General features: G+C 47.3%; 1 protein-coding gene across 5 annotated transcripts; it reads right to left on the reverse strand.

Moving 5' to 3' along the window:
* Window positions 1-4,582: 4,582 nt before the first annotated feature.
* On the reverse strand, window positions 4,583-25,052 carry Prxl2a (peroxiredoxin like 2A). 5 transcript variants are annotated; one of them, XM_057770840.1, is made up of 6 exons: window positions 24,907-25,052; window positions 14,587-14,749; window positions 12,790-12,881; window positions 9,337-9,477; window positions 8,285-8,449; window positions 4,583-5,342 (listed from the first exon to the last, which is right to left on the reverse strand). In XM_057770840.1, exons 2-6 carry the CDS (start codon window positions 14,729-14,731, stop codon window positions 5,229-5,231), a joined length of 657 nt encoding a protein of 218 aa, XP_057626823.1. In that variant the 5' UTR covers window positions 14,732-14,749; window positions 24,907-25,052; the 3' UTR covers window positions 4,583-5,228. The 5 variants fall into 5 exon arrangements, with proteins under 5 accessions (XP_057626823.1, XP_057626820.1, XP_057626819.1 ...); XM_057770837.1 differs by having other exon boundaries at window positions 14,587-14,766; XM_057770836.1 differs by lacking the exon at window positions 24,907-25,052 and adding an exon at window positions 23,153-23,253 and having other exon boundaries at window positions 14,587-14,766.
* Window positions 25,053-26,331: the final 1,279 nt, after the last annotated feature.

The raw sequence follows: 26,331 nt of genomic DNA on the forward strand, positions 1-26,331 counted from the left end.
GGGACTTCCAAAAATAGAAGTGGAGGGTGTCTCTGATTCTTTTGCTGGCACTTGGGACCCTTTTCCTCATACTGAGTTGCCTCATCCAGTCTTGAAATGAGGGTTTGTGTTCAATCTTTTTGTATCTTCATAGGCCATGCCCATTGGATATCTCTGGGAGGTCTGCCTTAATTTTTTAAAGGGAAACAGAGGGGGAGTTGATCTGAGGGAGAGGAGAGGAAGGGGGAGGGACTGGAAGAAGTGGAGGGAGGGGAAACTGGGTTTTGGATATAATATATGAGAGAAGAATAAAAGTTTAAAAAAATGTTGCCAGGCAGCACATGCCTTTAATCCCAGCACCTGGGAGTCAGAGGCTTGCAGGTCTCTGTGAGTTTGAGGCCAGCCTGGCCTACAAAGCAAGTTCCAGAACAGCTGGGACTGTTACACAGAGACCCTCTATCTCGGGGGGTGGAGAAGTCTCCTGGGTCCCACCCCAGAGATTCTGGAGTAACCAGCAATCTCAGCATCCGAAGTTGTTTTAAAAAGTGAAAAGGGAAGGAAATGAATGTTTTCATTGGTTTTACAGGAAGGAGATGTCGGACTCTCTCTCCACTTCCACTGTAGATTCTCCTTGACTTATCAGATAAATGAGAGAGGAGCCTGTTGGCATTTGGACGGACTGCTGAAGCTTCCAGCCTGGAATCCACAGACGTGAATACTTTTCCATGGTTGTCATTAGAGCCTTGCTGCTGCAAGAGTGACCCATGGAATAGTTTAACATCAAGATCACCTTGACCTTGTTAACTATTCAAAACTGCCTGCTCTACTTTGCTATACAGAAATCTTAACAGTGCCAAACCTTAACAGCTCAAAGGGTTCTGTCACCTAATGCCCAGCAAGAGAACTAAACAAACACTGCACAGTCCTCTGCAGTCCAAAGCTGGATTTCCCCTCAACCTGGGAGAGATCAAGGCTACCAAGACAATTTAGCATTTGTCCCAGCCAACACATTAACCATAGGCAGCTAAAGTCCCTTTTCATAAGACATTTATTTTAAGCAAGGACTCTACTACTGAACTATATCCCTAGGCAGAATACTTTTTATAGGATTTACAATTGTTAGGGTAGAGTGAAGTAATTCAGTCGATAGCATGTTTGCTTAGCATACATGAAACACTTGGTTCCAACCCCAGTACCAAATGAATTAGGTCTGGTAGCACAGGCTTCTCATCCCTTGGGAGACGGATGCAGGAGGATAGCAGGAGCTTAAGGCCGTCATCTTCAGTTACATAGTTTTTAGGTCTCAAAGAAACTTGGGACAAGTCCCACCCAGTGTCTGTCTGTGTCTCCTCTCAGCACTTCTCACCCCTCCCCTTGCCTAAATCTCTGCCTCCCAGGGACTGCACTTCCCTTCTCTTCCCCCAGCCTGATCCCCAGACAACCCAGCCATTTTGGATATAAGGTGTCTTGGTCTCCTGCCTCACTCTTGGCTTCTTGGCCACCGCTCCTCTTTTGCCGTCTTCTCCACTCTCTTGTATCTTCCTCTCATGCTCTCCCCCACCACTCTCTCCTCTCATGGCCTGGTTCGGTCTAGACCCTCCCAGCTGCCTCTGGGTCTGCTCCCCCTCATATTTACAATAAACCATCTCCTTCATCATACCTAGAGGCAGTTATGTCCTAATTTATCATTCAATAGGGAGTTTGAGGCTAGCCTAGGATATATGAGACCCTGTCTCAAGAAAAAAATCACTTAAAATTTATAGTTGTCAGTCCCTTATCTCTTTGGGACACCTTACAGAGTGTCTGTAAGGACCTGAGAGCCACATAATCCAAGTATAGTTATCAAGAAAGGTATGATAATTCTTAGACCCATGAGAGGCTAGAAGTCTAGCTTCAAACACATGCCCGTCACCAAACATAGCCTGATCACATTAACCTGGACCAGTTTTTTTTTTTTTTTTTTTTTTTTTTTTGGTTTTTCGAGACAGGGTTTCTCTGTGGTTTTGGAGCCTGTCCTGGAACTAGCTCTTGTAGACCAGGCTGGTCTCGAACTCACAGAGATCCACCTGCCTCTGCTTCCCGAGTGCTGGGATTAAAGGCGTGTGCCACCACCGCCCGGCTTTGGACCAGTTTTTGTAATTACAATTACAGGTGATCTGTCTCCTGACCTCCTTAGATACAGTACACACATGGCAACAGACATACATGAAGGTACAACAATCATACATGTAAAATAATAATTAAAAAAATAAGGGGCTGGAAAGGTGGCTAACAGGTTAAGAGCACCTGCTGCTCTTCCAGAGGACTTAAATTTGGTTTCTAGCATCCACATGGTAGCTGATAATCACCTGTAACTCTAGTTGCAAGGGATTCAACACACTCTTCTGGCCTCTTCATGCATCAGGAACCACATCAATATACCTGCAGGCGCGCGCGCGCGCGCACACACACACACACACACAAAGTAAATCTTTAAAGTAAATAATCAAAATTCCCAATAATGTCTATGCAGATCAGTGTTGATTGTGGGTCTGTAGCCATGATTATGCTCACTGTCCTATAAGGAGAAGGAAATATACCTCTACAGCCTTTAGCCTACAGCTTCACGTCTCTCTCTTAACGAGATGCTCCAGTGGAGTGCCGGCATCCTACTCGCCAAGCCCTCCGGGATTCTTCATAAATACTTCCGAATGACAAGTGCAGTTTTCACACCCTCTTTACCAGTGTGGAGGATGCAGCTTTGCTTAAAGGCACAAACAAGGACTAGGGCCCTCTCCACTCATCCTCGTGTGGTTTCCACAAGGCCACACTAACTGGAGAGAAGACTGTGTGGAAACTGAGGACCAAGAGCACATGGCTGGTGGATGAGAAACCAATAAGATGTGTGCATTCATCCGTGAAGTGTGCTTTTCTAAACTTTGTGTGCATTAGTGTGTGTGTGTGTGTGTAGAGGCTACAGGTGGAGGCTAGGTGCCTTCCTCTGCCACTCTCCACTTTACTTTTTTGTTCTTTCTTTCTTTCTTTCTTTCTTTCTTTCTTTCTTTCTTTCTTTCTTTCTTTCTTTCTTCCTTCCTTCCCTCCCTCCCTCCCTCCCTCCCTCCCTCCCTTCCTTTCTTCCTTCCTTCTTTTTCTTTCTGTTGTTGTTTTGTTTTTGTTTGTTTTTTGAGATAGGGTTTCTCTGTGTAACAGCTCTGACTGTTCTGGAACTCACTTTGTACCCCAGGAGGGCCTTGAACTCACAGAGATCTGCCTGTCTCCCAAGTGCTGGGAATAAAGGCATGCACCGCCATGCCCAGCTTTCACCTTACTTTTCAAACAGGTCTCTCAAAGCTCATTGAATGCAGAGCTCACCTACTGGGTAGACTGGCTGGCTAGCAGCCTCACCCTTCCTGCCCCTACCCTACCCCAGCCCTCCAGGTTCCTCCATGTCCCACCTTTCATTACTTTATAGGCACTTATAGTGCCACGCCCAGCTTTTTTCATGAGTGCTGGGAATCTAGATCCTTAGGCAAGCACAACAAACATTTTGCCCATGAGGCGTCTCCCTTTTGGTTTTTGGCACAAGAAAGAAATGTTTTTGAGCCCTCCAGTGTCTTTGGGGCCTCCAAAAAACTTATTTACTTATCTTATCAAGTACCAGAGGCCCAGGGAATACAGCTTCTGGGAAAGAAGTCATATCAGCCCCACGCAAGGACTGGAAGGACGTTGCCTCAGACTACAGAATCATGGATAGCATGGGCTGTGCACTGTCCATGTCGCCATCCTCACCCAAAGTCAGACCCCTGTTTGATCTCGGTCCTACGCCATCCCCGTCATTCGATCTGCATACTCAGTCCCACCTTGCCTCCTTTCCTGGCTTGACTGCTGGCCTGTCTGCTCCCCTATTTTCCTAGAGGGCAGATTCTAGCCTGGTCCTCCTCCTGACTCCCACACCCACCTCTCTGCCACTGGAGTACTTGGTGTCTTAGTGGAGGAAGGCAGGAAGACTCTCCTTGGGGGCTCCGCTGACTTTATACTTCTTTTGGTTTGTTTGCTTCAAGACAGGGTTTCTCTACGTAGCCCTGGTTGTCCTGGGACAATCTGTAGACTAGGCTGGTCTTGAAATCACAGAGATCTGCCTGCCTTTACCTCTGAGTGCTGGGATTAAAGGCATATGCCACCACTGCTGGGCTCTGACCTTATACTTCTGAGACAAAATTCAAACTCAGCAAATGGGTGGAGTTATGTTTCATCTTCAGGATGTCCTTCTTTTTCTGGTTTACCAGATTAGGACATAAGAACAATATGAAGGGAGTTGTCAAATTTCAATGCAGAGATCATTCCTCCCGAGAAGACAGCATAACTAACTACTAACAAGCATGAAGGGATGCATCTTTCTGACCATTTTTAACCCCATTAGGTCACGGTCACGTGAGCTGCCCTTCCTTACTCCCTCCCAGGAGAATACTGAGTTTTCACTGTTAGCCAACAATATGGTGACACTTTTTTTGTTACTCATCAATGAAAAAACTTGTGACTTGCTAGCTGTGGTGGCTCGTGTCCGTAAGACCAGAACATGAAACTGAAGCAAGAGGAACAAGGAAAAGGAAAACTTGTGTACAGAGGATATTTCTGATGCATGCTTTATTAGAGCCAAAGGTGACAGCTTTATCCACTGAAACAAATTTCTGAGTTCAGAAGAGAAGACCACAAGAAATTTCACTTTGTAATTTACCTTTATCAAACCATCCACGAACACAACAGTTGCTGTATGTGGTCCATTGGCATTACATAACAAGCTGTTATCAGAAAACACATGGAACAAAAAGCCTTATATTCTCTAATTGTCGAGTTAATCACCAACTTTTCTTAGATGTGTGTGTGTGTGTGTGTGTGTGTGTATCCAACCCAAGGGCCTTGTGCGTGTTAGGTAAATGTTCTACCACTGAGCTGTTTCTTAGTCCCACTTTTCTTAGATTTTAGATTTTTTTCTTATATACGATAATAAAATTCACTTCAAATACTAGCAATCAGGCTATATCATTTGAAAGGAGGTGGAACAGTCAACTTTAAGACTTGGATTTTCTAGATCTTTCCTCAAATAAACTCTGACTGATCTGCTAGATTTTAATCACTTTTTTCTGGGAACTACTCTGGGCCTACACAGAAGATGATACTAATATATCAATCCCTAGTGAATATGGAAGCACAGCTCATTCAGTGAAGATGCGTGAAGGCCCTGTTCTCCCCCAGTCAGCTGTTGTACATGATCAGCTTTCTCCTGAGGCTGGAGTCTGTGGCTTGATCTTCTTTACAGCTTCCAGAACAGAGAATGGGTTCACTTTGTCTCCAAACTCTTTTTCTCGGTGCTCAAGAAGGACACCCTACAGCAGAAACGGGAAGGGATGTCAGTTTTCAATCATGATGTGGACTCTGAACTTCTGCTGTCCATCAAGCCCTGTGATTGGGCAGCCGAGAACCCAGCACTGAATGAAACCCACACCTGCCCCTGAGGAAGAGGAAGGGGACTGAGGGGTCTACACCCCAGTATTTGGGACACAGGAAGCCAGGGTGCGTGGAAGACTTCCTGGATAACAGGCAGATAAAAATCTATCACCCTGGGAGAGAAGAGAATGAAAACAGAAAAATCCTACAAAATATAGCTCAGAGTCCACCTTGATGGGTGTTAAATGACCATCTGAGATAGCAGACCCCTTTAATCCTCTTAAAAAACCGGGGACACTCAGCCGGGCGGTGGTGGCGCACGCCTTTAATCCCAGCACTCGGGAGGCAGAGGCAAGCAGATCTCTGTGAGTTAGAAGCCAGTCTGCTCTACAGAATGAGTTCCAGGATAGGTAACAAAGCTACATAGAGGAACCCTGTCCCGGAAAACAAAAACAAAACAAAACAACCACACACACACACAAAAAAAAAAAAAAAAAGAAAAGAAACCAAACTGGGGTCACAACTTCCAATACTGTGAAGAAAACACAATATCACATAGGACATAGGACATCCCAGTTTCTCTGAAGTAGTAAAATGATATCACGAATTGTCAGAGTTCTCTAACTAAATGTATCTGGACACTAGCCTTACATTTAAAATGATCTGTAAGGTGTTCTATCATTATAAAAACAATAACAACAAAAACAAAGCAAAAAGCAAAAAAGAAGTTGGGTCCAGAAGAAGGCTTCTCCAGTAGAGGCACTTGCAATATACAGGGCTAATAACCTGAGTTTAGACCCTGGATCTTAGGAAGGGAGGTGAGAACTGCCTCCTGAGAGTTGTCCTTTGACTTCCACACATGCATTGTGTATGCACATTGCTGTACACACACACGCGTGTGCACGCACACACACACACAAATAAATAAACAATAATTAAAATCCCATCATGCTGTGTTGACTATTGGGAAGTGAATGGCGAAACTGCAATTACTTGCTCAATAAGCCAAATGCAGGCTGTGAAAATTCGGGGAAGAATATATAATGGCGCGGGAAGCAAGCCCACTGCCATCAGCTCTATCCCCGTGGGTTGTCTTCAGCAGCTGACAGGAAGGCTCCACCCACCTTCCACTAGTTTGTTCTTTTTGGAATCTCTCTGGTATATGCATTTCTTTAAAGTAGGAATCACAAATCATTATTTAAAAAAAAATTCATACCTAGAGGCACTTGCATAACAGGGAGGCAACAGCCACCTTCACTAGGAACCCAGGTGAGTCCTGATGCCCGCCATCCCAGTTTACCCTCCACCTTTCCAGAAACTCCACAGAGAACCAACACCCCACCTAAGGATACCAGGAATGTGAGAGCCCAGCCATGAGTACCAAGTGAGTCATCACCAGGCAAGAAAAGGCTAGCAGCTGTGCCAAACCCTGCCCTAGAGGCCACCACAGGAGGCAGAGGGAAGACAATGAAACCCCACAGGGCCCAGAGTGGGCAGGGCAGGCACCTTGGAGGGTCATGTGGGCCAGGTCACTGAGGACCACAGCTGAGGACAATTGTAGACAATCTGTAGGCGGTATCCTGTGTTCCTGGGTTTAGTTTTTCCTGTGCTGCTTACCAGCGGTGCCTCTGGCTGACTGGTTTGCTATCTCTAGGCCTACTTCCTTACACAGAGATGGAAACGAGAAAAGCTAACATCCTAGACTGGTCATACAGAAGACACGACAGGCAGGTGCTTTGCAGCCATTACCATTAAGACACTTGGTATGTTTACTAGAAATCAACAGACAGAACTATGCCAAATTCGACACAATTTAATACTAAATTCTAATATGAGTAAGAACAATTACCAATGCCATTTTTAAAAGATTAGAAATAAAAATTAACAGTCAAAGATTTTGGTTTTCATTCTTATTTCTCTTATACTGTGAGGTCCATCAATGCAGACTAAGGCTGCTTTTCTACAGAAACAAAACACCAAAGTTCCAACCACTCCGTACACATGTGCATGTCATAACCAGGTCTTCCTTCTGTGACCCATGTCTGCTATATGTGCTCTGGAGGCCGCAAAGTCCAATGTGGAGTGTCCACCTGCCTCCCAGGCCTCCAGGGACCTCATCTCTCTTTCCCCTTCTCTTCCTCAGGGTCCCCACATTGATTCTGGGTCCTCACTACCAGGACTCCTAACACCCTATCCATAGAGGAATAGGTTCTCTCTCTAGGCACCAAGATCTCCACAGGAAAAGCACGGTGGTCTCTCTCATACCTCCTTGCCACCCTCTCTCATCAGGTTGCCTTTGTTTGTTTATTTGTTGTTTTTCAAGACAGGATTTTTCTGTGTGGCTTTGGAGTCTGTCCTGGCACTAGCTCTGTAGATCAGACTGGCCTCAAACTCACAGAGATCTGCCTGCCTCCCAAGTGCTGGGATTAAAGTAATGCACTGCCACCACTCAGCAAGACTGCTTTTATCTATCTCTTCTCCTCTCTGCTTTTCTCTTTATTCATCCTTGATGGTTTGGGAACATCCCAACTGAGTATATTCACAAATAGAATAAAAGTGAGATATCTGGCTGAGAACAGAAACACAAATTGAAATGAGAAAACCCGGGCTCAGGTCCCTGCAGTGCCACGCTGGACCAAGCGCAGTGGTATAGCTGCTTACTTCCTTTCAGTCAAGGTTGCACCTGCAGTGTGAGCAGCAGGACTGTCTCCTAGAATGACTGTAAAGTGTGTGAGAGGCCAGCATACGGTAGACGTGTGACCAGCGACAAGAGCTGGGAGAAAGGATGGGCGACTCTAGACATGGAGACCCCACACCCAATGCCTGCCCCTCTCTAGATCTGGCCTCAATTCCACAGATCTTCCGCAAACACAGATCCTACCTGTTTTCCAGGTCCTATCACAAAAACCCCTCCGAGAATGAAGCCTTCGCCTTCTAGGTTTCCAGAGAAGCCTCCATTCCAGGCCCGGAAGGAGTTGTACCACACACCCAAACGGATGAGGCCCATGAACATCATCTTCCTCCTCTCTGGACCATAGAATTTTTTCTAGGGAGCAAGAAGATCTTGTGTGAGCAGTCTGTATGTCTTTCATCCCCAGGAAGGATGCCAAAAGCCCCAGAGCCTGTCTAACACATCACTCCACACAGGGACGTACTAAACTGCCTAGGGAAATAAAGATTTGCCAGCTCTGATTTAAGGAAAAAAGAAAAAAAGAAAAGAAAAAAGAGAAAAAAGAAAAGAAGAAAAAAAACCTTTTTTTTTTTTTTAAAAAAAAAACAAACCCAAAACTTTATGTTATTTTTGTGATGCAGGGATAGAACCTGGAGCCTTGCATTTGTCAGTGAAGCACTATACCACTGAGGTCAACTTCAGGTCTCAAGGTAGCTCCAATCTAGGGAAACAACTCTGCCCCCACCGTCTCTCTCCTTACAACATTGTGCAGGGGAAGAGAAGGGAGGCACAACTGCATAAATTAAGGGGCAGGGGTTCATGCCAAGAGGCTGGAGTTTGCTGCTATTTCCACCCTCCTGGGTCAATTAAAAAGAAAGTCTTAGAAATAACAGCCAACAACCTTCCTGAGTCTGCCTGTGCTGTGCTCAGAGAGCTGGGGGACCCTGCCAGCTCAGGCAAACAGAATGGGAAGGCCCTCCTTCAGTCCCAGGCCAGCGACCTCCTCCAGATAAGTACCATACCTCCCAGCCTAGGGCCCACAAGCCTGTAACATACTCTGTCTTTCTGCATTTTATTTCTAACTGTGTTTATACATGCATTTGTGTGTGAGTGTGTGCAGTGTTCACAGAGGCCAGAAGAGGGCACTGGACCCCCTGGAGCTGGCTTTGCAGGCTGTGGTGCTGGAAACTGAATGAGGGGCCTTTGGAAGAAGAGGAAGGTCTCTTACACACTGAGGTTTCTCTCCAGTAACACACACTCACCTTTTCATCCAGGAAGATTTCCCCTTTGAAGTAAGGCTGGAAGTCCTTCACTTCTGCCTTAACCTGCTCCTTCACCACAGCATAGAGAGGGACACCTAGTTCATCCAACTGGGGCTTCAGGGAGGACAGGTCTGCTGCCTCCTATAGAAGACAGTTCAGGGACATGAGCACTTGGAGAGGTGATGTTAAAACAAATAAACAAACAAACAAACAACAACAACAACAACAACAACAAAACCAAACTACTGCCCAGGGCATGTCTGACACTGAGCAGAGGAAGAAAGATGACAAAAATCCCAGAGAGAAGTCAGGCCCTGTAGCTCAGCACGTGTTAGACACCAAGCCTCTGGACAGGGTTTCAGGTGCACTCCCAGCCAAGGCTTCTTATCTTCTCAAAGTGGGAAAGCGAAATATGCCCAGGGAGTCTCTGGAACAGTGGCTGTCCCAAACATGTCCTTTATGCTCAGTCAGGACAAGTTTTCCTACCTTGTATACTAGCCCAAGGGTCCATCAGACATATGTGTGAAGGCCATGCAACTGTGGCCTCCAAGCTTCAATGCAAGGTGACCCCCTCCATTCCCTCCTAGATATCTCCTTCTCTTTCCAGCTCTAATCTAACTTAATGGAAAGGTATCCTTGTTCTAGAAAGGTCTCCTGGACCTGTCCCTACGTCTCAAGCATGTTCTCTGCCTTCTCTCTCTCTCTCTCTCTCTCTCTCTCTCTCTCTCTCTCTCTCTCTCTCTCTCTCTGTGATTTTTCATTTGTGCTAAGCCTTCATGTCATCATCATGCACTATCACTTGGATTCCTAAGTATGTCTCACTGTTAGACATTCTGTCTTTTGTTTCATAGTGTCTAGAACATGGCTGGATGTTCCAATGTCCTGAATGTATGGCAGGAAGAGCTGAAGATGGACAATGGGAAGATGTGGCAGAGTTGAGTTGGTACACACATCTTTGACCCTCATGAACCATGTTCTGGAAGAATAAACAATACCGCATAAATCATGGAAAAGCTTCAACCTGAAGAACCACTTCCTTTTTCACATAAGATGCTGCAATTAAAGAATCATCAGGAAGTTCTTTTAAATGTAGCTGGCCCACCTCTGATACAAATACAATGTAACATGAAAGCAACTATGTTTCCTAGAATAAGAAAAAAAGAAAGAAATGGAAGCATAGCTAGACAAAACAGGATAGATTATAACAATTTCATCAAGAACTCTACTGAGTAGCCAATTTTGACTGGAGTAGAAGAGAGGGGCTGTTATTTCTGATATGGTTGAAGACCACCTGTTAGAAATGAGGTTCTCTGCTTTTCCGGGGCTATTTCCTCTGGGTATGTCACCATCTAAATCCCTTGAGGGGAAACAGAGTCCTGTAACTCCTGCCCATGTGTCTGTTGAGTCACTCGTTTCTATCCACACAGCTTTCTGGACACTGTAAGTTTCCACTAAACGCTGCTCCAGGGCACAGAGCAGAACACAGGAAAACTGGCTGCAGTGACCAAGAGCTGTGGCTACTGGGACCCCCCTCAGTATCACTGACTTCAACAGATCATGTCAGAACAGCATCTCTGCTGGTGTCTTGAGGCATCCAAGATTGGGAATCAAGAGCCCCGAGTTTACCCTCCACCTCCAAGATGAAAGAAAATAACGAACCCGTAAAGATGGTCGGCTCTGAATGCCTGTGACCTGTCACATGGCCAGAGGGAACTGAGACTGACAGGAAACAGCTTGCCGATCACCTGGCCTTAAAGGAGGAAGGCCCTATGCTAACTGGATGGGGCCAAGGCCATCACTGGGGTCTTGGATGGAGGAGGGAAAGAAAGTTAGTATTTAGGGATGTGATGCGACAATGGGTGAGCAGCAGTTGCTGATTTTAGAAACATAGGGAGAAATCACAAGCGAAGAAAAGTGGTGGGCTCTGGAAAAGTGGAAACGGCAAGGAAATTGACTTCCCACTGCAGCTTCCAGGGGAATGCAACCAGATTCCATTTGGGAATTCTGACCTTCAGCCTGTAAGCTAACTGCTGTGAAAGCCATCAAATGTGTGGCATTTTGCTACAGCAGCAATAAGTGAGCACACAATAAGCGGGCAGCTTGGCTTTGTGGCAACCTTTGTACCACTGTCCTCTGTAGAATGAGAATGGTGACAACAGGTTGCATTGCTAAGATGCCCTTCAGAAGACCTGCACAGGCTGGGATGTGGCTCAGTTGGTAGAGTGCTGTCTTGCATGCATGAAGCGCTGGGTTCAATCCCAAGCATCACAGAAAATTAGACATGGTGGTACATGTCTGAAATCCCAGCACTCGGGAGGTGGAGATGGGAAGACCAGAAATTTAAGGGCTACCTAGCAAGTGGAGTCAGTCTGGGCCACATGAGAACCTTTCTTAAAAAAACTGGAAAAGAGGGGCCTGGCTCTTTTGTAAGGAGCTGCAAAGGCTGTGTACTCAGCAGCATCCGTGGATTCTGTATCACACATACACAACAGAAAGAAATCTTTTAGTGGTGGGCCAGGCTTCCAGAGAAATGGAGAGTGATGACCCTGACAGGGACAAAGGGGCTATGTGAGAAGCCAAGTGGTTTCAAGGGCAAGAGAACCCCAATAAATTTTCTCCTAGTCAAAGCAGTTATCGCAGAACTTGGGGCTTGTTGTGCCACCTAGGCAGGCCACCAAAACTACCCTGGCACTCCTTTTTACTCATTTATAGACTGACAAGACCAGGCTCGGGCCACTGCAAAATCCCTTCTTGCACTAGCGTTTTGTGCCTCGATTATTGTAGCTTCTGCCGTGGTATGTGTTCTCTATTACTGGGATGGCTTCCATTTGACTGGCCAACCTGGAACCACCCTGTAAGGGAGCCTCAACCTCACTCAAGCCAACAGGCCAAACGCTCAACTACTCCCTCTGTGAGAGCACAGAGGGAGGAGCTGCCATGATCTTGAGTGGAAATGGACTCCAGTGGGTCCCAAGGAGAGGCTCACATACAGAAATGCTCTACAGTGCCTCCTTGAGGAAGGTCCCTGCATGCTGTAGCATCTTCACAACAGCTGATGGCTGACAGTCAGGTTTCCTCAGCTCTCCAGACCATTATTTCGACAAGTGTGCATCTATGCTGACCAATAGGAACTCAGAATTTGCTCCTGTTGCTCTTCTAGATTTAATGAAAAGGCAGGGCAGGACATGGCTGCTACCATACTGGGAAAAAGGTCTGAAGGACAAAGAAAGCAGACTTGTTACTAACCCCACCAGGATATACAGAGTTGTTAGGAAAAAAAGCAAAAAACAAAAAACAGAGCAAATGTCAAAACAAATGCATAGAGCAAATAACAGAAGCATCCAGAACTGACAGAAGGCTCAGAAGCACACATAAGCCCTTTGGTTTTGGCTGGAAATACTCCAGACCCACTGTCAGATGCTTCCCTTCCAAGAGATCCTCAAAGGCACTCACCGCTCGACAGAGGAAACAGCCTGGCCTTCGCACAGCCATAATTACAGCCCCATTCTTCTCCCATAGCTCCTTTGCTTTGAATGTCCTTGATTCTGAAGGAGAAGAAGGAGAGTTACGATCTCCTCCTAGATGCTCATTAACTACACGGAGCCAAGCTCAGGGCAGAACCCAGCCTAGACGGGGCCAGGACGAGTACTCCACACCTGGGAGAAGAAGAAAGCAAGCACAGAGAGGGAGGATTCACCTTCCCAAAGAACACTAATAAGGCTTAAGGACTCCACCGTACACTCCAATGATCCCTCTTCCACAAAAATCAGTGTTCAACTAGAACATCCAAATTTCACTAATTTCTAGCAAAATTGGCAAATTCCACTTATGGCTAGCAGTACTGGACACTGTAATAATTCTGTGGAGCCCAAACTAAGTTTTATACTTTGATACCCCTCCCAAAAGTATCCCTAAAAGCATATTAAAAGAAATGAACAATATTTAAAAAATTGTTGTCTTTATTTTTTATAATTTTTCAAGACAGGGTTTCTCTGTGTTGACCCAGCTTTCCTGGAACTCATTCTATACACCAGGCTGGCCTCAAACTTTGAGATCAGCTGCTTCTGCCTCCTAAGCGCTGGGAACAAAAGCCATGATCTCCCAGCAAAATCAACATTTTAAAAATTTAAATTAGTCTAAACATGTTAACTCCAATGCTTGCACTACTGTAAACAGAATAAAGTGGAAGACACCCAACAAGGAGATGCTTGGGAGAGTTAGTGAGGAGTCATTAAGGATGAGTCTTAATTGTTCTAGTATTCTCCAGAGGTACCCAAGCACCTGTGAAATGCAGTGTGAACAAAAACAGGGAGAGGGAGGCTGCCGTCATGTGAGGTTTTGGAGACTGAACAAAGCTTGCAGGAGTCTCTCTGCACTGTCCTAAGGCTGCCTGCCTGGGTCAGAACCTCCACACTCCCGTCTCCCGAGGACAGCTCCCTCACCAACTGAGGGAATGATGATGGCTTCTCTCTGGGGTACTAGACAATGGACCACCCAACAGTGAGCCCTCATGTGTACCAAAAAATTCCTGCCGCAACTGGACACGACTGAAGCCCACTGAGCCTTAGCTCTGTGTGGAATGCACCTGGCAGAGGTAGAGACAGCGTGACGAGGTGAGGCTCACAGCTCTTGCCATGAATTCCAGGTGGCCCTGAGGATGGGTACAGAGGGCCCTGTCTGCAGCTTCATCACAGGATAACCATGAAGTACCAGTGGCTCCCCAGATCCCCCACTTACTATGTACAAATCCTTACTATGCAGCAGGCCCACTATCAAGCATCAGGAACACAGAACTGGATAAAGCAGTGTTTCTTGAGCTCATTCAACTCAGACAACCTTATTCATTTTATTTTATTCTTTATGACATTATCAGAAGACTTGGAATTCCTCAGAATACTCTCTGGCTTATTAAGTGGTGGTAAAATATTACTAAATATTACGGAGCAATTTATCATCGCAGTTAAGGCAACAGTAATAGAGAGTGAAAAATGACTTTGATAAGAAAAAGATAAATTAGACAATAATACCCAGATTACATTTATGCGACTATATGTAAGCATGGAAAGGAATACAGCAAAGTAAAAATGACTGTGTTAGGGTGGTATAACTATTGGTAATTTAAAAACTGTTATTAGATTTTCCTCTAATATTGCTTTAAGCAAAAGGAACGATTTTAGGAAGGAAACTAAAGAGGTTAAACATGCATCCCAGCACCCTGGAAAAGTACCGAGGCTGGCAGTCACTCCTTACCTTTCCCCAGCGTTTTCAGGTCTATGTCTTCCAGATATTCCAGCTCTGCTTTCCGGGGCTTGGACAGAAACACATCCGTGTTGGCCAGGAGTACTGCCAATGCAGCGGCCCCCAGGGCTCCCGCACCAATGGACCACATGCCCATGGTGAAGAAACTTGCGTCCTGGAGGAAAGACATGTCTGGAGATTGAGAAGAAGGAAGATATTACTGTTCCCACAGGACAGCTGGAATCTGACCTCCTGCCCAAGACTCCAGTGGGCAACGGGCCAGGGGCCCAGGGGAGGAGGGCCTGAAGCAGGGAAACACGAGACTGGTCAGAACTGCTCAGCTGCTTGTCTCAGCCCTAGTGTAAGAGCGTGGGAAAAGCACAGACACGTGCTGGTTTGTGCCCCAAGAAGTTCATGCAGGCATCAGGAGTAATTAGAGAAACGACAGCCTTCTAGGAGCCTCTCTTGTGCCTCTGCCGCACTGAGCCTGTCCCATAGTCCTCTCCTCACCAAGCCTCATTCTCTTTCACAGCACGGGTAGTAAGTGACTCAGCTGTCACCCCTCTGGGTAGGGACAGCTTTCTCATCTGAGATCAGAGGATTCCTGTTTTGTTGCCCAGTCTTCCTCTTGAGTTTAAGAATCTCCCAGAAACAAGGGCGACATTCTACTCATCAAAGCCCCAGCCACTGCCCAGCAGGGCCTCACTCACGATAGACAGATAATATCAGTAAATTTCTCCCAGCTGAGAATAGCTTTCTCACTCATTATAGAAATGAAACAGGCTTCCATTAAAAACAAAACAAAAAACAGTTTCAGCTGCACCAGTGCATAAAACCATAGCAGACGAGAAAGTCAATACTCCGTGAAGCCTACCACTTGGAGATGGCCACTGTTAAAAACACGGGTATCTAAGAGGGCACCCTTCCCACAGCCCTGCCACCACGCACACACACGAGACCAAAACCGCAGGGATTTTTGCTGGATGAATAGGAGCAGGGAGTAGGGTCTGTGTCACATCAGAAGGAGCAGAATTTTTCAGTGGAGGCCGAGTCAGAGGTGTATGCACAGAGAAGGGGACCCTATGGAATCTAGCCTTATTCCCACCTGGGGCCTGGTTACCTCACCAGTAAGGCTCTCTGCAGTGGGGTATCCTTTTGTCTCTGGGTGGCAAATCCAGAATCATCCCTGTCGTAGGATATTCGTACACTTTGTGAAGATAAATTGCTGAGATTGGTTTAATAAAGAACTGAACGGCCAATAGCCATTAGGGCAGGAGGTACAGGTGGGACTTCTGGGCAGAGAGAGAGGAAGTAGGACATGATCAAGGCACAGAGGAGCCGCCAAGGAGACGTGGAAGGAGTTGGACATACAGAATGAAAGGTAAAAAGCCACATGATAAAACATAGATTAATAAAAGCAGGTCAAATTTAAGTTATAAGAGCTAGTGGGAGAAACCCTGTCTCGAAAAACCAAAAAAAAAAAAAAAAAAAAAAAAAAGAGCTAGTGGGACAAGCCTAAACTAAGGCCAAGCTTTCATAATTAATAGTAAGTCTCCATGTTGTTGTTCATGAGCTGGCGGACCAAAGAAAAACCGGACTACACATCCCATCCTCAAACAGCAGTAGTCCATCCAGCCTGCCTTCTCCTGACAACTCCCTGTAGCCCCAGCATTTCTGCTGGCTCTCACTCCCCCCTAAGTTCTCACTCACCCCAATACTTCCCCACATTCTTCTCCCAGCTTGACTCTGTATGCTTGGATGACTGGAGACAGGACAGGGACAGTAATCACCCCCCAAACACTTATTCTACCCTGCAAGTTTTGACCCAGAAATTTCTCAAAGACCCAGTGAAGGTTGGGAAATCCACATCTCTGCAAATGAGAAGGGTCTTTAAGGAGGGCAGAAGTGAGCCATGGTGGGGACTTTGGGAAGGAAAAGGTAGACCAGACCAGTACTGAAGCCAGCCTCAAAAGTTCAAATTTGAGTTATGAAATAAAAGAGAGGCCAGGTCTAGTGGCACAGGCCTGTATCTCGGGTCTTCAGCAGGTTGAGACAGGGGGACACTATCAAGGTCATGGTCATCCTGGGAAATTTATTGAGTCACTGTCTCAAAGTAAAAAGAGGACGGGACTAGCTCTTGGTAGAAAACTTGTCTAGCATGAACAAGGTCCTAGGTTTAATCCTCAGTACCATTAAAATTAAATAAACCAATTAATTAATTGAAAGAGAACTCCAGGCAAGGGACAGCCAAATAAATATGACCCTAAAAAAAAGAGGAATCTGTTACTGATACACTTGGAGAAAGGGAAAGCAGAGGAGGCAAGTGTGGGTGTTTGAAGGCGTGGTGGTTGCCACTGTATCGCTGATGCAAGGGATTTCAACTGGGAGGGAAGGCTTCCTTAGAACCACACAAAGTGTGGTCTATGGTCAATGGCTCACCACAGACAAGTGCTGAAATGAATTCAATACAGTTGAGTGATGAACATGACTTATGTACAATCAAGTTCTTGGGCAAAGCAGGAAAGAATGTTTCACAGGCCTGCTTCCAATTTTTCTTTGGCAAAGTTACACATTACTGGATTATAGTTCGCAGAACAATTGGGAGGGAATCACAGCTCCCAGACACCTGCTATAAACAGGAGCATCCACACAGCCTGGAAAAAAGCTAGTGCTTTTATGCCTTTTACAGCAGTTTTGGATTATAAGCCAGTGTACATAACGCAGGAGCACACGAGTACTGTCATCGTGTGCACAGATGTGCTAAGCATGTCTGTAAGAGGAGGCACAGGCCATCTTACATCTACCCTACAAATGGACTCCTGGAACCCAGCAGTGCATTTGGGGAGTCCAGGGACCCCCCTCTCCTATCAACACAACCTTACTGAACTCTTGGAGACCCCCAAGCTACATTTCCCCATCATCCAATGGCAAACATTTGGCTCATTTGCTCAGTGATCACATCTAGGGAATTCAACTAGACTGAACACTTATTTTTATAATTTATTTAGTACCGACCTGTTGACTAAATGGCAGTTTGGGAGAACTAAGTATGACACATGATCCTTAAGAAGACATAGGCTCAGTTCACAGAATAGTGGGAAAGTCGGTAGGAAGGTTAGGCACCTTGGCTGAGTAAGAACACTTAGGTTGTGGGGCCACAAGGAAGAGAGCCAATCTGGGCAGCCACAGAAACAGAGCGGCTTTGGAATTGGTGTGGGACACAGTTCACAGTGTGAAAGTTTGGCTGGGCCAGGAATGATTGAGCCTAGCATGGAAGACTGACTCCCAGAGGGGAGAGGAAACCCAGAAGCCGCCACCCCTATGGCAACAACCCAGCCTACCTGCTGAAAGTCACCTAAAGCATCTGTGTTTCCATGGGACTCTCATGCCATCTAGGATCTCATTTATTCCCAGGCCTCCCTAAGCCCCCATTTCATTCTGTGTGCTTAGATCACTGGGCATAGGTCAAGGATAGGATAGGATAGGAATCAGCCACCCAACAGACTCAACTCTTCCCTAAAGGAACTGATCATGCCCCAGAGACTCCCCTCTCTCCCTACCTCAACTTGGATTCAAGATGTGGGCATGAAAGCTATGCCAGGCATGATGTTTTCTTCCCTTAGGCCCTCGCCTACTCTGATCCACTGCTCTGGGGGAGAGCACACGCTCAGGCTCTGCTTTATCAGCAGTACCCTGGGGAGGCGGACTTCTCTGTGACCCGGCTCAGACTGCTCCCACCCCAGCTGCGGCTCTTCTGCTGGTGATAAGCACGGAGAAGCACCTAGCTTCCGGACCTTAAAGTAACCTCTCTCCCTGGCAAGCCTTGGAACCGATACCGCGACAACCTGCTGCACAGACTTAGTCCCTGAGTAAGTTAATCCCACTCCCACAGGGAGAGATTTTTCATATTTAGATGGAACAGTCAGTGCTTTTCCACGTGTGCCTCCAAGACCACTGAGCACAGAAGCAGGGAGGCCAGTAATCCTGAATTCTCTGAGCGTCACTTGACATACTTGGCTCAAGTTCATTCTCTCAACTGTCTTGTGTAGCAAAGAATATTGTTTTCGAAGGGGCCGACACCAAGGTTCTGCATCCAGGAATTTCCTTGCTGTCACAGGGCCAGCAGGTAGCAATACTGCCATCTGTAGCAAACAGGAGAAGCTGCGCCAAAGCTGTTCCCTACAGCCACACCTGGACTCTCTCCACACATTCGGAAGTAGGTCTGTGGGGGTCAAGGGCATGAACCTCCATCTCCAGGAAAATTTCAAACAGGCAGTTTATTGCCTTCAGCCATCAAATACAATGTCACTATGTCTGGTCTAAAGGAAATTTACCATACACCAGCTGTCCCTTCTCTTTTTCCCACTCTGTCTCTTTCCTTAAGGAGGGGGCCAGTCTCTCTCTAAATGACAACTGGCAGATTGTTTACAGAAGGGCTAGCCCCAAGCTCCACAACTCAGCTCCCTAGGGTGGGGTTTATCTGATCCCCTTGTCTCCCAGAAGGTGAAGCTGGATAAGAAGACAAATAAACAGCAGCTGTCAGAGCTCAGAGTGGCAGCTCAGGTCTGGAGACGCTTGAGAGTTGGTAGAGGGAACCCAGCTGGATCCCCATGCCAAACGGGGCCATCTTCCCTAGGCCCATCTTCTCAACTCCAAAGTGAAGGCGTCCCGCAGCTCCTCAGAGCACAAGGACGTTCTCTGATATCAACACAAACAGCTCTCTTTGGAGCCCCAACATTCCTGCTCTTCATTAACCTAACCCCACCTTGGCCCACTGCCCAGTCAGGTTTTATCCAGCTTGGCTGCCCCCTCCCCATATCCACCCTTGAGCAGGCTAAACCTGGAGCTGCACTTACCATCTGCGGCGTCCACACCTCTGCTTCTGCTGACAAGCGGTTCTGGCCCACAGGGTGTGCAGGCAGGGTGAGCAGGCACAGGGAGAGTTGGAGGTGGGGCTTTGGAGGTTTGCCTAGGCCCCTAAGCTTAGCCACTCCACAGGCACGACTGGGCCACACAGAAACCCTAGGGCTCCTGCAGCTGCCAATGGTTAATCTCCAGAAAACATCGAAGAGGCCAGCTGCCAAGGCCCCCTAGCCCTTCAGAAAACTGAGCAGAGATTTGAGTCATTTGCAGTCATGCAGACTATAACATTTCCCAAGTGCCAGCAGACTCCCCCTCTGCTATGGGTGCACTCTCAGTCAGGCTCTTAACACAGGCCACATGACACAGTCACAGCATCAAAGGGACAGGTCCTTTTGTCCATGGTTCTTTGTGTGGCCTGCTCTGTACCCACTTCTTAAGTTTACATCCAGGAAGTCAACTGGACAACCAAGGAGCCTTGGTATCTATCCATCACCTCTCTTTTCCCTTCTCTGCCATTTACAGAATCCCTACACCCTTCCTGGGTGACCTCATCTAAGGCCAGCACCTCACCCACTAGCTTGGCAATGCCTCCAACTTCCCATTCCTCGTACTGACTCAAAGTTTCCAGGTAGGAGGTTTATATGGATCTGTCGCAGTACATCCAAAACTGACCTCTGTCCACTATTGATTTCTCTCCTAGGGCTCCCGACTCAATGACCCAGGTATCCAGACAGCTGCTCAAGCCAGAAACCTAATGTCAATTTTCCTTTCTTTGGCTCTCACTGCCTACACGTTATCAGTCGGAGTTCTGTCCATCTCTCATGGGTCTGTTAGCCTCTTCTGACCTCATGGCTACAGTCTAAGCTCAAATCCCCATTACTCTGAACTGCTCAGAAGCGGATGAACTTGGACAGCCTTTACTTTGGTTCTTTATACATCACTCTCCATGCTGTAGCCAGAGTAGTCTTTCTTATTTATTATTTTACTTATGTGTATGGGTGTTTGGCCTGTATGTATGTCTGTGTACCATGTGCAGACCTGCCTAGTGCCAGTGAGGCTAGTAGAGGGTTTTGGATCCCCTGGGACTGGAGTTTCAGATGGTTGTGAGTTGCCAGGTAGGTGCTGGAACACAAACCCAGAGAGTCTGGAGGTCCAGCCAGTGCTCTTAACTCCTGAGTCGTCTCTCCAGTCCCTAGCCAGAGTGATCTTATCACTCCCCACTCTCCATTTCCGCTTCTCTTACAGTGAGCGTCTCCCCAGAGCTGACAGGGTCTAACTTCAGCCCACCATTCTGGTCTCATCCCCAGCTCCTCCAGCACCCTCACCACACTACTCTGCTTGCAAGATCACACTCTTACTGTTCATGTCATTCATTTACCGAGAATTCCCTCGCCCGGCATACCAACTAAATGCATGCCTACCTGCTGGTAAAACCCAGCATAAACAATACATCCTGCTAAACCCTTCCCTGAAAGCATTGCCAACTGAATGCTCTATCTGGTTACAGGGCCCACACATGTGTTAACATATGCACACCCCTGCGCACTGTGAAAAATGGGCTTCATGTGTTGTGTTTTGGTTATCTGTCTGACTTCCCAGTACAAGGGACACGGGGAGATCGTCACTATTACACTAACAGCGCTTACCAAGGCTCTGCTACGTGTAATATAGGTAATGGAAGGTTCGTATTTTATCAAATTCGTAATGAAGGGATCTGAATTTTACTTAAGTTTCACAGTGGAGCAAAGCTGGAGCTAGCCTGTTGCTGCCCAATTTCGCCTCTGTGTGGAAGGAATTCTGCACACTGCTAACCTGGCTTTAGAGAAGACACTCATGCTTGGGACTGATCGTGCATCGAGTCCCAGCTCTGCTGCTCACTGGCAGGGAGAGCGGACACATCCGAGATCGAGTATAGTCACTGAACAGACAGAAGAAACTAGAAATCTTCTGTCCTCACTCTCACAGCCAGACTCTGCAGCACCAATGACTACTTCTACAGGGAGAGCCTTGAGGGCACCCAGCGCTACCCAGTGTCTGCTGTGTGAGCACATTCTCACTTTCTCCTGCTGGTTCAAAGAGCTGCCTCTGGGCAGGAACCGATAAAAGTCTTAACAAAACAGAGCGTCAGCACTGGGTGGGTTAACTCATGTCTGAAACGTGTAGGGACAGCAAGACAGTCTAAATATTAAGAGAACACTGCCCTGCCCAGCCTCACCCAGGGACTCTTTCCACCTCAGGAAAAGCTGGCCTGAGGCAGACCCAGGAGAATAAAGAAAGGAAAGAGAGGGAAGACACAGGGAAAGAAGAGGCAGTGGTTTCCTTGCCTCGGGCTTTCAATGAACAGACTGGAAGGATGTTTCCCAGGTCTTTTCTCCTCCACCGTCCTCTGCTATTAAAGTTCTACTTTAGCAACCCCTTTACTGAGTAAACGAGGAGCGGACTAGCCCAAAGCCACATGGGTAAGAAGGGCATCAGTGCCAATGCTGGGGCTCAGGTCTGGGTCTCCCAACTCCCAATCAGAGCCAGCGTATCCTGCTTTGCATTCCTAAGGTTCCACACACCCAGCCACGAACCAGGGCCCTAAAGCTCGAAGATTATGCACATGCATCGGAGTCAAGTGCAGCTAGTGCTGAAACTGGATCATTGGCCTTAGGCAAGCTGGGAGCAAGACTCCTGGATGGGGCCTGGTGTTGGAGAGAACCCCAGTCTCTCCCAGGCCTAATCCCTGGCAAGCAGTTTACAAACCAATGCCAAATGTTTTCTTTAGGATCATACTGCCCATTCTCCGCTGAGAAGCAGGTCTGCATTTTTTCCTATACACAGTAACAAGGCCATGCTATTTCTAGATGCCATCATAAATGCCAGCTTAGCAGAGCGAAAACACAGGGAGCAACAGGAGAGCCTTCACAACCATCTTCTGGAATTGGCAACCTGCAGTGAGCTGTCATTTATTTGCCAAAACTTTCAACTTTCAGCTCTGTTCACTGGGGTGAATGCCTGGCTCTATCCCAGCCCTCCACTGAGACACTAGGGTTGGAACCATGAACAGGCACTCAGAGGAGAAAAAGATAATATTGTCAGCAACCTGGAAACTGAGACACAGGCACAGTGAAGAGTAAGGGGTATAGCTGACTGGGAAAGTCTTTTCCTCTGAGAAATAATCCCCCCCCCAAAGATCTGGCCATTCAGCTGACTTTTCATTCTCCTGCCTAGGCTTAGAAGACCTGCTCTCTCAAGTTGCATGTATATGGACAGGAAGATGAGGCAAGCCTCCAAAATGCACTGGGGTCTAGCAAACAAGTCCTAACTCCCAGTCTGGTCCCGAGAGGTCATTTTATCCCTCATCACCTCAGGATCTTCTGGGAAACAAGTTGAATGCAGTGGTGGCCCATGTCTGTAATCCTAGCACTCAAGAGGCTGAGGCAGGAGGATTACTGATGAGGTCAGAAAAGGTGAGGTAGGTCATTCTGCAGGACTGTCATAAGGAGTGTGGGAGAAGGACAACACGAAACACGGCAGCACTCTGGAAAACTGTAAAGATGAGCTCTTGATCTGTAGCCCAGGATAGCCCAGGAGTTGCCACTTTCCTACCTCAGCCTCCTTTGTGCTGGGGTTTTAGGCATACACCACCCCATTGGCTTTAGCATTGTCTTATTGTCTTTATCTTTTCCAGGGTTCGGATCCACTCACTGTCCTAGTGGGGCAAAATACATACCGAACATGGAACAACTTCTCCAGCTACGTTGCTGCAAGTCTGCTTGCTAGGTGGAAGTTCTAGGTCTGGAGGAGTCCTTCTCCACAGCACATACTCTGACTTAACTATGGCTCCCCAGCATTGCCTTTTGCACTGGCTGTGCCAACTGGTGGTGCCAAAGGCAAAGGGCAATACTCAGTTGCAATCTCCCTTGGCAGAGGCCACTGAGTGCAAAGGTGAGCAGGGCTCCTTCTATAGTACCTTCTACAGTTCCTGCCACACAAACCTCTGTCCAAACAAACTCTTAACATTGCAGAGGCAGACAGCCAATTAGCAATTGGCTAGAGAGTTACCTTTAACCTGAGATACTAACAAAGCCTGGGCATGATTCCGGGCCTAAGCAAACTGTCTGGTGCTACGCAGCTTGGGACGATCATTAGAAACCAAGACTGCAATGCCAGCAGTCAGAAGGCTGAGAGAGGGGCACTACAAATTCAAAGACAGCTTCTGTAAAATTAAAAGGTGCCCTGACCCACATAATAAGACCCTGTCTGGAAGAAGAAAAGAAAGAGGGCGGGGGAGGGAGGGAAGGAGAAAGGGAAGACAGAGAGAGAGAGAGAGAGAGAGAGAGAGAGAGAGAGAGAATGAATGAATGTTTTGAACCCCTTCAGGAACAACACAAAGGGCAAATGGCTTCCCTTATGAGGAAGGAGACTACTGGAAAGGCCAGACCAAGAACGTACACCTAGGTCCAATTCCTCCAAGTTGTACAAACCTGGACCAGGCACTGTTTTGCTTCAGTAAAATGGGAACAATTCCTGAATCACCTTCTACAGAGATGAATCAGGATTAAAGACATGGAAGATGCTATAAGCTCTTTACAAAGACTGCCAGAGATGTTTAATTCTTACTCATTTCTGAATTAGTCAACGACTACCCCAAATATATGAAACAGACTATTTTCTGATGAATATCTTCTGAGGAATCAGGGTGTGCAGTGTGAACCCCAATTTTGTCTCCAGGGCTGGGCTAAAACAGGAGCATATAAGACACTATAAGCAGGTTCCATGACAACACTTTTCAAAATAAAACCTAAGTGATTGTTTTCTATTCAAATAGATCATCGACTAGGCTCCAAGGGAAAAAAAATGTTGAAATAAAAATAAAACCCCGAATTAAGCTGATATCTAGGTAAGAGGGCTTTGAAGACAGATAGGAGGCACGGTGCCACCAGGACTCTGGGGATGTGCCTCCGCATACCTGCCAGGGTGCACCCTAACTTTCCTTGCTCTCCCTTAGAGCATTTCCACCAACTCCTTCACCGCCTAAAAACCCAGAGGATGGGCTGCCATGTGTTCTGCTCATCTCCTCTTCACCACACCTCAGTTGTACTTTGAAATTTACAACTGGGCTTTTTTAAGTCAAAGGTTGGTAACCTTTGGAAGTGACGGGGAACAGGTGCCTCTGAGACTTCCTCACAGGGCACCCAAACAGAGACAGGACAACCACTGCCACCCCCGGCAGCCTCCAGAACTCCTGCCGGCGAGGTTGGACAAGAGTTTTCTCAGTCCTCTGCCCCAACAATTCAGACACCCAGTTGGGTACCACCAGTGCCAGTTCGGGACCGGGTCTCTTGGCCCCAAGCGTGGAGTCTCTCCCAACCTCTTTGGGGTGGGCGGAGGGCACCTTGGAGAGCGGCCCCAGGAGAAGGTGGAGCCACATCCTCTATCCATCTGCACCACTCTCCGCGGTCGCGGGCTTGCCTGGATCCTCACCTGAGCCTCGAGGACCCCACCTCCGTGGACGTCACGGGCCTCGCTGAGTTGTGCCAGCGGACATAGGTGTCTCCCGCCCGCCTTCTCCTCCGTTTGAGCTCAGCGTCGGGGGCCGAGGGACCCGGAGCTCCCCGCGCCTGCGCAGCTGGGCCCATACGCCACCACGCCACTTCCACGTGACGGACACGCCCCCCGCCCCGCCTGGCGGGGCTCCGGATTCAGTAGAACCCGGGTCGCCTCTGCGCGGGTCTCCTCTGGTCTCTCTTCCATGTTCTTCTTCACCCCCAAATGCTGGTTATCAGAGTAAAGAAATACAGATGAGAACTGGCTCTAAGGATAATACCAGCTCCTTTCAGCTTCTGAGCAACCCCAGGGCCGGTTTGTCTTTCACTCATTCGTGTTTGTTTATTTAATGTGGCTCAGACTGGTGGGGAATTGTTCCTTCTCCTGCCGGAGTCTCCCAGGTGCTGAGATCACAGGCGTGCACTGCCATGCCCGGCCTTCACCCATTTTTCTCAGTCCTGTTATAAGTGTTCGTGCAGTTTCAGGGACAGGATTAACTGAGTCATACAGAAGAGGTAAATGCAGGGGTGGGGGGAGACAGAAGCAGAGAGAGGTGCCACAGTAGTTTTCAAAGAAGTGTTGAAGCAGTCAGACTGATCAGAAATGGTCACTTCTTCCACAGTGTTGGGGTGTGTCCGCGTGTGTGCTGAGCTGAGCACCCGGCCAGCAAGGGTGTCCTGATTTATCACTCTTTATCTTCTTCTCACGGTCCTCCCTGTGGGAAACAAGACCCTTGCTACGTACTAACAAATTCAAGAGGCTAGGGAAAGTAAGACAGTTTTGATTTTATCCTGTGGAACTGGGTGTTAAATTGGGCGTTATTGTAGACAAAGGCAAGAATGACTTGCCTGCCAATTTGGTGTCAAGCAGTGGTTTTTACAGTCCTGATGGTAAATATTTTTGCCCCCTTTCCCATGAGCAGGGTACTTTGGAGAGTTACAATCTTTCCCACTCATCTAGCATAGCACTCACTTCAAATTTCCCATCCCCCTAGAATTGAAGACCCTGTCATTCTTTCCTGATATGTCGCTCAGTCAGTAGCTGTCCTAGTTAGGGTTACTGTTGCTTTGATGAAACACCATGACCAAAAGCAAGTTGGGCAGGAAAAGGTTTATTTGACTTACCCTTCCACATCATAGTCCATCATTGAAGGAAGTCAGGGCAAAAACAGAAACAGGGCAGGAACCTGGAAGGAGCTGCTGCAGAGACCATGGAGGGGTGCAGCCTAGTGCCTTGCCTACAGCCTGATCTGATGGAGGCGTTTTTCTCAATTGAGGCTCCCTCCCCCAGTTACTCTAGCTTGTGACATCTTGTCAATTTGACACTCAAACACATTACTATTAAGCCACAACCTTTCCTTTC

Source organism: Chionomys nivalis, chromosome 5, assembly GCF_950005125.1.
Source record: "Chionomys nivalis chromosome 5, mChiNiv1.1, whole genome shotgun sequence".
In the NCBI taxonomy this organism is placed as follows: domain Eukaryota; kingdom Metazoa; phylum Chordata; class Mammalia; order Rodentia; family Cricetidae; genus Chionomys; species Chionomys nivalis.

Excerpts from the sequence above, each read along its gene's own strand:
- Prxl2a (XM_057770836.1), bottom strand. Across the intron at positions 12,882-14,586 it reads CCTGAAAACGCTGGGGAAAG|AATCAAGGACATTCAAAGCA; the intron begins GTAAGGAGTGAC and ends CTTCTCCTTCAG. Across the intron at positions 5,343-8,284 it reads TGATAGGACCTGGAAAACAG|GGTGTCCTTCTTGAGCACCG; the intron begins GTAGGATCTGTG and ends TTTCTGCTGTAG.